Raw genomic sequence first — 9,770 nt, 5'->3', positions numbered from 1 at the left:
ATAGAAGAACAATAAGAAGACGACTCCTGTTTTTTTAGCCACTAGAACATTAATTCTGGGTATTTCTGCCTGGATCTTTATGTGGCCGAGGGGCCGGAGATCCCCCAGTCTCATCACTGATGTAGAGGAAAAAGCAGGTCTGAATCCCGCTTGCCCCCTACTGCGACACTTGGGGCAATTTCTCCCTCTCTGAACCACAGGCTCTTGGTTGGTAACGTGGGCAGGAAGATTCTAACCTGAGAGTGTGCCATCAGACTGCAGGGTGGGGAGAGGCCCTGGGAAGGAGTGCAGGAGGCAGGCAGCCTGGGAAGGGACTGCCCGCAGGGAGGGTGTGGCCAGGCCTCACACCCTCCCTCCTCCAGGCTGCCCCTGGTGACAGGGCAGGAACCCGCTGAGTTCTCTGCATGGGGCCCCCAGTGCCAGGAGGCTGGAGCTGGGAGCTAGAGGCCAGAGACATGAACAAAATCTTCCCCCAGGTAAGAGCTGATTGATGGATTGATTTTTTTTTTTTCAAATTTTATTTCAGAAAGAAAGAGAGTGTGTGAGCAGGGGAGAGAGGCAGAGGGAGAGGGAGAGAGAAATCTCAAGCAGGCTCCATGCTCAGTGCAGAGCCCAGCGTGGGGCTTGATCCCACAACCCTGGAATCCTGATGCGAGCAGAAATCAAGAGTCGGTTGTTCAACCAACTGAGTCACCCAGGTGCCCCAAGAACAACTTTAAAATGGCTCCTGACCTGGGGGAGTCAACCCCGGGGCAAGGAGTGGGCAGTAAAGTGGTGAGGTGCTGAGGTGGCCCAGGTCCCCCTTGCTCTGGAGGCTCCCTCCCAGATTGTAGGGGGCCCAACAGGTGAACCAGCTGCACGGTTTGGGTGGTGGGTGCTGGAAGGGGGACAGAGGAACCAGGTGGACAGGAGGCCAGGGGAGGCAGCCATCACCATTACGGGAGGGGGCATCAAGGAAAGCCCCTCCAAGGAGGAGCCTAAGCCAGTTTGAAGAAGGAATGTTTGCCAAGTGGAGAGAAAGAGTCTAGGCACAGGTGTGGAATCGAGAAGCAGGTCTGAGGCACTTAGCGCGCTGGCTTTGGGGGCCTGTGGTTCCATGGAAGACCCTCCGTGACCCTTCTGAAAACCCGTTCTGTCTCTTGGGCAGGGAGATGGCAATGGCAATGCTGCTGCTGGAACCAAAGCCCTCCCTGGAGGGGAAGGTAAAGGACAGAGGGCTCCCAGGTGGGGCTCCCTTGAAGCTGGGCCACGGCTACAGACGCATGAAGAGGGCTCCCCACGGCTCCCACTGTCCCTCGGACCTCTGCCCCCATGCTAATGTCACCCGCTCCCAGCTTCCTGGCCAGCCCTGCTGACGGTCACCTGCTTACGAGGCTTGTTCTTTCTCTCCATGCGTTCGTTGAGCGCCTACTGTGCGCTGCCTGTCACAGACCCCCGCACCACATACAGCGCCCCCTGTAACCTATAGAGGGAAGAGCTCTGGAGCCAAAGCCCTGACTGAGTGCATGACCTGGGCTCTGCTCTTTACCTCTGAGGGATAAAGCGGGCAGGATCACATACTTAGCACTTCCATTGTGACACTGACTCACGGTGTACCCAGCACAGTTTGCTTTCCCTTTACGCAGTGAAGGAAGGAAGGAACACACATCTATTGAGCCCTGTCTTGGTCCACTTCTGTCACCGAGGAAACAGAACCAGAGAGGTGGATGATAATAATAATGGCTATCAAGAATCAACCCCCCTAGTATGTGCCTGGCACTGTATGGCCTCTTTTTAATCCCCAGGCCGCTCCGGGAAGGGGTCCTGTTTGGGGCAGTAACAAGACGGAGCAGCTGAGGAGAAGGGAGTTTGGGGAACTTGGCCAAACTGGGATCCCACACAGCTGGGAGGTGGGAGAGGTGGAGTTCAAATTCGAACTGGGGTTCCTCTGGCGGCAAAGCCCCTGCGTCCCTGTGGCTCCACACCGGGGCTTGTGTATTTCCCAGTGCGGCTCCCGGTGGGCGTGGCTGTGGAACAGACAGTCTGGGTTCCCGTCTGTCCGGAACGGTTTGGCGCCCGAGGGCTTTTTAGCTTTGCCTAGCGGCATCTTCACCTGGGCTCAGGCCTTGGCGCCGCCAATGGGTCTCAAGCGTCTCCCGCGACACCCCGCCCGCAGCCCGTGCTGCACAAATATTTGAGGAGCAGCTGCTTGGCTGACCAGGCTCTCCGCTGTCTCCCTGGTTACCGGAGTTTACCCTGTGTCTGCCAACGACCAGGGCTGCGGGGGTTGGGGATTTTCAGTTCATGCTGCATCGCCTGTTCTAGCTCCTCTCCCAGGGCACACCTTCAGGGGCTCCAGCCACACCAGGCCACTTGCCCTCCCCCGCGCGCGCCCTCCGTCAAGCCTTTACTCTTACACTCTCTACCTGGGATGCCTTGTCCTTGCACCCTCCCCTCACCTGCCTGTGGAAATCCCGCCTGTGCTTCCCACACCCCTCCGTCCAGCAGCCATACCACCTTGCTCATGCCTGCTCGACACTTAGTGCCTGGCACCGGAGCTGCCCGTGTCCAGGTACCCGTCTGATGGGCGGGCAAGCACAGAGTAGGCAGCTCCAGAAATGTGAGTGGACTGGAGGGAAGTGACATGAACTCACCCGAACTGGGGGCCCTCCTGTGTCTCTGGCATCTCTAGGTCAGAGCAGTCACAAAGCACCTACTGTGTGTCTTGCCTCTCAACGGGACGCTGGAGACCTCGAGATGCCTAAGACCTGTCTTGCCCCTTTTTCTGCGATAACTGTGGCCCAGAGGACAGAGCAGTGGGCACCCACACTCTTCCTTTTCCCCATCCATGCCTTGTCCTCTAAGTACAACAAGCTTTCAGGGCATAAGGACCAGAGCCATGACTACTGTTTTTCTGTCCTTTACAGAGCAGGGCACCTCATAGGTCCTTAATAAAGCTTTCTTTCATTATTTTCATGAGGAAGCAAAATTTAAAGGAGCCAGGGAAGTTAAAGGAGCAGGATGTCTCCTCTCACAGTTATTTCCACAGTGCCTAGGATACAGCTTGGCACATAGTCGGTGCTCAGCAAACAATAATAGCTAAAGCCTTTAGAGCAATTACTACGTGCCAAGCTCTGCTCTTATCCGTTAACTAGCTTAGCTTAGCTCTCTCAACAACCCTAAGGTAGGTATTATGACCCCCATTTTCCACATGAGGAAAGAGGCCTAGAAAAATAAAGTGGTTTCTCAGTATGGTCCAGTTGGGATTCTAACCTGCATCCTGGCTGGCTCCAGAATGGACAATCAGCTGGCATCCTGCAAAGGGTACGACTCATGTCCCAGCTCTGCACAAGGTGACCTGGACATTTTCTTCTCTGAGCCTCAGTTTCCTCGTCTATAAAATAAAGGTTCTTTTTGAAAAATTAATGACTATGAAGGCCCGCTTTAGTTTTTCCCCAGGCAGGGGCTCACCAAGCAGGTGGGCATCTCTCTTGGCCCCCTGAGAAGTCCTCGAGGGAGGACATCTGGGTGAGGGCAGTGGAGCAGTGACTGGGATGTTTATTCTGACATGTTTATCACTGGCCAGCTACTGGCCGGGGCGAGGGATGGGTGCTTGGTGGAGGTGGGCCCACAGGCAGGACCGGGAGCATCGTGGAAGGCTCAGGCACCCCCTCCTCCAGGGAGCCCTTCCTGCCCCTGCACCCCTAGGAGGGGAGGCACACCTATAGGGGCCAGGGATTAGGATCCCTAGCTGCTTGGTCACTGGTTTCCCACCCCGTACATCATAGGCTTTGGCTCCCTCTGTTGCTCACGCCGAGGCGCCTGCCTCTCAGCCTTCTTGCTCCTGCTTCTGGTGACTCTCGCAGCCCTGATCGCCCTGGTCACCATCCTTGGACTCCCCCCGCGCACACCAGGTCAGTGTGGTCAAAAGAGGGTGGGCTGGACTTACCAGGAGGGGATCCGGGGACAGGGAGATAAGGAATCCTAACGCCGCTGGCTGCTCCACGAACAGGCTTTGGGACAATTCCCAGGGTGTGTGCGCAGACACGGCCCACATGCACGTCTGGGCTGCCATTTGCACATCTGTGATAGGAGTTATTGAGAGGACCAGCTCTGACATCACCTTCCTCAGGAATCCTCCCTGGCCCATAGGCTAGGCCATGTGTCTCGGTCCCCACAGCCCCACATACTTCCTCTTCCCCTGGCCTGGCTATCCTGGGAGGTGCCGTCTACCTGTGTATCTGCCTCCACCATAAAGGACAGGGACATGTCTGGGACATCCCTGCAGCCCTGACTTCAGTGCTGAACCCCAACACAGTCTCTGCCTCGTGGAGCTCGCAGTTTGGAGATTAAAGGACATTCATCAAATAAGCACCTGTAGGCAGGATTAATGGGGGCTCTGCGAGTCTGGAACAGGGGCACTGACCCAGTCTAGGAGTGACGTGGGCGCCCTGAGAGGTGAAAGGGAGCCGAGCCATGAAGAAAAAGTGGGAACTGGTTACTGGAGGGGATGGCAGGAAAAATGTCCTGGGCACAGGCAACCCCATGTGTAGAGTCCCTGGGATGAGAGGAAACATGAGGAGAAGGAGAGACTGCAGGAGGCCAGGGGACACCCAGGGCAAGAGCAGGGGGCGAGGCAGGTGCCCAGGGCCTCAGGGCTGTCCTGGGGAGGGGTCACCATCCAGAGAGCCATGGGAAGGGGCTTAAGCTGGGGGTGGGGTGTCATTTCTCAGAGAGGTCTCTGGAGCCAGGTGGGGGGGTATAAGGGGACAATGTGGGGGTAGGGGGTAAAATCCACAGTACTCTATGTGTCTGTGCAAGAACACGGGCACTGACGGTAGACGTGAACACATGTGGAGCTGCACTCATGTGCCCGTGAATGACACGTATGTCTGTATGTGTGTGTCAGTGTGTGTGCGGGTGTCTGTGTGTGTGTTCGTGTGCATGTGTGTGCACGTGTCTGAGTATGTGCATGTGTGTCGCTGTGTGTATGTATGTGTGACAATGTATCTCTGAGAGTCAGTCCCCCTCCTAGAAGCCAAGCTAGCTCTGGGAGGTGAGACGTGGTTCATGGGTGCCCAAACACACGTGCACAGCCCCGATTCCATCTCCAACCTGCACACACGTATATATACACAGGCACAGCCCGTGGGGCCAGGGCGACCCCCCACTTGTCTGCCAGTCTCTCTCCTTTAGTTCTTTGGAGCAGCCACGGGGTGGGTGTTCCCCCCAGTGGGATGGAAGAGAAGACTCTCAGCTGGACACTGGGGGGCCAGCCTCAGCCTCAGGGAAGAGCCAGCCCCAGCAGGCCTGGGCTATCAGCGGTGGGACTGGGCCTTGCATCTGTCTGAGCCTTACTTTTCTCATCTGTAAAGTGGGGCTAATGATGACACCTCACAGGGCTTTTGGGGGAAACAGTAGAGTACAAATGTGAAAGGGCTCTGCAGCCCATGAAGTTGTGCCCACAGGTAAGGGACTGTGGCCTAACGGTCCCCAGCAGGCCCCACTAGATTGCTCCTGCCAACCTGACCTGGCACCAGGACCTCCACGATTAAAACCACTTCATGGACTGGAACGCTGTCCTCAGGGGCCTCCATGGGACTGACCCTAAGCTCTCAGTAAAGGAGGGAACCATGACTCACTCTGCCTGTTCTCTGTGGTAGGGTCATTCACACACAAGCTTTCATGTAATCTCTCCAGCAGTCCTATGGGGTTTGTGCTCTGATCTCCATTGTACAGACAAGGAATCTGAGACTCAGAGAGGTCAAGTAGTCTGCCGAAGGTCACACAGCTGGCAAATGGTAGAGTGGGGGCTTGGACCTCATCTCCGTCACCATCCCGCCAGGGTCACACCTGGTCCTGTGGGTAGGCTCAGTGTAAGGCTCAGCTTCAGGTACTCGTGATGTCCTTGTAAGCACCGCTCTTGAGCCTCCGGGGTCTCTCCCTGCCAACTCAGGGGTCCAGACCTGTGTGACACTGATGAACAGGACAGGCTTCCTGTGCCACGACCGGAGGAGCTGCGTCCCAGCCAGCAGGGTCTGTGACGGCGTCCGCACCTGTGCCCAGGGCGAGGATGAGGACGAGGCCATGTGCCGTGAGTACCTGCTCCGTCCTGCCCTGCCCCGAGTGGGCCCCTCCAGGGCCCATTTACGGTTGCCCCCCCACTCTGTTCTCCCTGCAGCCATACTGAAGCTCTACAGTCCCCAGTCTACCAGGCACCTTCATGTCCCCCAGCCTTTGCTTGTATGGTACCCTCAGCGAGGAGCACTGTCCTCACCCTGTCCCAGGCACATGCACACATACGTGCCCATGCTAGGAAGGTCTTCGCTCTATGCATCTCCACTCCCTGAGAACCTGTATCCATCTTTCAAGGGAGAGTTCAAGTGTTAACTCCACCAGGAAACCTTCCCTCTCAAAGTAGGTTAATTCCCTCCCCTGGGCTCCCATAGCCGCCGTGCTTCCCCCTGTCCCAGCCCTACTCACATTGGCACATTGGCCACCCCCACCAGACTGTGAACCCCTCTAGGGCAGGCCTGGTCTACTTGGTCTGGGGGCTCCAGTTCCTGGCAGAGGACTAGATCTGGGATGACTTCCTGAATCAATGATGGAATGAATGAGAAAACCTGGTCCCAGAACTTAGGGACCTGACAGTACTCAGGAGAGAAAAACCATGGCTGTGTAGACGGGGCACTTTCCATGTAGGAGGGAGAGAGTCTACTGTGTTGGAGTGGGTGGGCGGGGGGGGGGGGGGATCGGATGGGGAAAGGGTCACTTTATCGTGGACACGCTAGACTAGAGGAGATGTTAAAGGTCATCTGGTCCATGTCCCAGCTCATGCCCAAATGCCCTCATAACACACCCAATAAAGGCCACCGAGCCTCTGCTTGCATACGTCTAGGATGGGGGGCTCACTACAGCGTGAGGCACTGCTCCCCTCCTTCATCACATAGTTTCCATGGGAATGTCTCCCTTGTGCCAAGTTTAGAGCTGTCTCCCTGCAGCATCCTTGATTGGTTCCAACTCTGTTCTCTCATCTGAACCACATTTTGATCTATCTTCCATGATGGTGGCACTGCATGGATTTGCAGATTGCTCTCTCGCCTACCGTGAGAGTCTCCTTCCTCGGGCCACACTCTGAACCCCTACAGTCATCCCCTTGTGCTTGGTTTTCTCCATTCCACCAGCACACCATAGGACACACACCAGCTACCCTTGCCCCTCTCCCTGGTCGGGCTCCAGAAGCATCCATGACATTTCTGGCTGGCCCTGGCTTGTCCAAGGAACAAAGGCTTTTCCACTCCCAAAGGCCTCTCGTGATGTGGCCTGAGTTTATGTGAATTTTTGGTAGCCCTTTCACCCCTCTAACACAGAACCCACTTGCAAGAACGGTGCTCTGACGCCCTCTCACAAAGTATGTGAACCCGCATCCTCTGAGTTCTGGCGCCCGAATGCAAGATTTCATGTTTACTCTTGTTATGTTCCTGTTGGAGGCTTCCTGGAGGTGAAGGAACTTGAACCTGGACTTAGAAGTGGGATGGTTTTGGAGAGGTGTCAAGAAGGACATTTCTGGAGGAAGGAATAGTGCAAGCCCTGGTGTGGGGTGGGCATGCACCAGAGCCAAGCCGGGAATGAGGAAGGGAGATGCCACTCTCTGGGCATCTTGTTGGGCAGACAGGGAAAGAGCACTCCTCTGCCCTTGACATGACCTCCGCCCCAGGAAACCTCCTTGTGAGTCCGTTTGGCAACTGCCAGGGTGGCCAGGACAATCCACCTCCTGATAGACGTCTGGAGGCCGGATGTGGACTTCCCCCTGCTTCACCTGTCCCCCTGTAGGGGATGTGCCCCAGAGCCTCCCCAGCTTCCTCGTGGCCCACTGTGGAGACCCGTCTTCCTGGATCTACTCGGACCAAAAGTGTGATGGCATTAACAACTGCGGGGACTGCTCAGATGAACTGAGCCCAGGTAAGGGTCTGGGCACAGGCCGGGCTGGGGCAGTGGCCAAAGGGCAGAATTTGACCAGAGAATCTCAGAGGTTCCCCCTGCCTCCCCTTCTCACATACCATGAAGTTCTCCACCCCTGCTTGAATGCCTCCAGTGGCGGAGTGCTCACTACCACTCCAGGTGGCTCCTGCTGGAGTAGGTTATTCTTCTGTGGTGGGGAGCTCACCCTCAAGGGCACAGATGAGGAAACTGGGGCCCAGAGGGTGGTCACGCAAAGAGTACGTACATGGCTGAACTGGGATGTGAACCCGAGTTTCCTTCATCCCCTCTGTACCTCCCAAAAGCCCTGTGAGGAAGCAGCATAGGAATCACTGGCCCCAAATTCATATGTAGGTAAACTGAGGTCAGAGAAGGGACTTAATAGAATAAGCGATAGGAAAGAAGCATGGGTATAAACCCAGGTCTCCTGACTCCAAGTCTGAAGCTCTTTCACTGCCCAGACTTTCCTTTCAATCTCTTCCCCATTGTTCAATCAACAAACGTGTTCCGAGCACTGTGAGGGGCTGGCCCTGGTGCCAGGTTCTGCTGGGGGATAGTCAGGAGTCAAACATGTGTCCTACCCTCAAGACTAACATCACGTTGATGCCAAAAGGAAGTGCTGGGTTCCAAAAACCCTAGAGAGGGTTTGCGGGGCGGTCAGTGGGGGGCGGGGGGGGGGTAAGAATCAAGGGAGACTTCTCAGAAGAGGCACTGTTCAAGCAGGTTTTAACAGGCAGATGCTGAGTGTGCAAGAAGCACACTGGAGGCCCAGGGTACAGGGTGAAGGCAGGAAGTCTGTGAGCCATCCTCCGAGAGTCACCATAAGTTGGCTGGCGTGGCTGAGTCAGAGCGAGGGAGGGAAGACAGGCTGCGGGAGACAGTATGCTCCCCTTAATATCCCACACTGACCATGGGCCTAGCACTTTGCTTATCTTCCTTAATAACATCCTTGAGCAGATGAGGAAACTGAGGCTCAGACAGGGTAAGGCTGTGTGTGGTCACATAGCCTACGATTTGGGGAGTCTAAATTCTCTCTCCCACTGGGAGATAAGGCATATAGGCGACCCATGTCTGATGGGGTGGCTCTATGGGGAGCTATGGCAGATTTCAGAGCCAGGGGTGGGTGGGTGCCTAGGGCACTCCAGGACACAGCAGCGGCCCTTCTGCTGGCTCTTGTGCCCACAGTGACTGCATGCCCACCCTGTGGCCCCGGCTGGTGGCGCTGCCCCTCCACTGTCTTCAAGTACTGTGACTGCATCCCGAGGGTCCTGTGCCGTGACCACACTCAGCACTGCTCCGACTGGTCTGATGAATACTCCTGTCCTGGACCCTGAGGGGGCCACCCGGGCCAGGCTGGGAGGCTGGCTGGAACGGCACTCATAACCCTTCACACGAGCATCACATCCAAGAACGCGAAGGCAGGAAGGAGGCTACAAGATCATCTAGTGGGATCCATGCACCACTGCCTGTGAACAAGAATCCCCTCTCCTGGGGGCGCCTGGGTGGCTCAGTCGATTAAATCTCAAACTCCTGATTTTGGCTCAGGTCATGATCTCAGGGTCGTGAGTTCGAGCCCTGCACCAGGCTCTGAGCCGAGCATGGAGCCTACTTAAGAATCTCTCTCTCCCTCTCACTCTGCCCCTCCCCTGCTTGCTCTCTCTCTTAAAAAACTGCCTCTCCTGACTTCAAGTTGGTCAGCCTCTCCTTGAATGCTTACAGTGATAAGGGTTCATTACCGTAATAGGCAGCTCCTAAGATGAATGGAATCTGCCTCCATGATTTTGGGCCTGTTTCTGGGCGACACAGAAGAA

General features: G+C 56.0%; 1 protein-coding gene across 1 annotated transcript; it reads left to right on the top strand.

The window, feature by feature from the left end:
• Positions 1–404: 404 nt before the first annotated feature.
• On the top strand, positions 405–9,493 carry LDLRAD1 (low density lipoprotein receptor class A domain containing 1). Its single transcript, XM_043573340.1, has 6 exons — positions 405–476; positions 1,148–1,202; positions 3,768–3,893; positions 5,936–6,073; positions 7,813–7,941; positions 9,145–9,493. The coding sequence occupies exons 1-6, from the start codon at positions 405–407 to the stop codon at positions 9,291–9,293; spliced, it is 669 nt and encodes a 222-aa protein (XP_043429275.1). The 3' UTR covers positions 9,294–9,493.
• Positions 9,494–9,770: the final 277 nt, after the last annotated feature.

The sequence above is a fragment of the Prionailurus bengalensis genome, chromosome C1 (genome assembly GCF_016509475.1).
Source record: "Prionailurus bengalensis isolate Pbe53 chromosome C1, Fcat_Pben_1.1_paternal_pri, whole genome shotgun sequence".
Classification (NCBI taxonomy): domain Eukaryota; kingdom Metazoa; phylum Chordata; class Mammalia; order Carnivora; family Felidae; genus Prionailurus; species Prionailurus bengalensis.
Note: the sequence above shows the minus strand (reverse complement) of the source record. Positions and strands in the feature narration are given on the sequence as shown.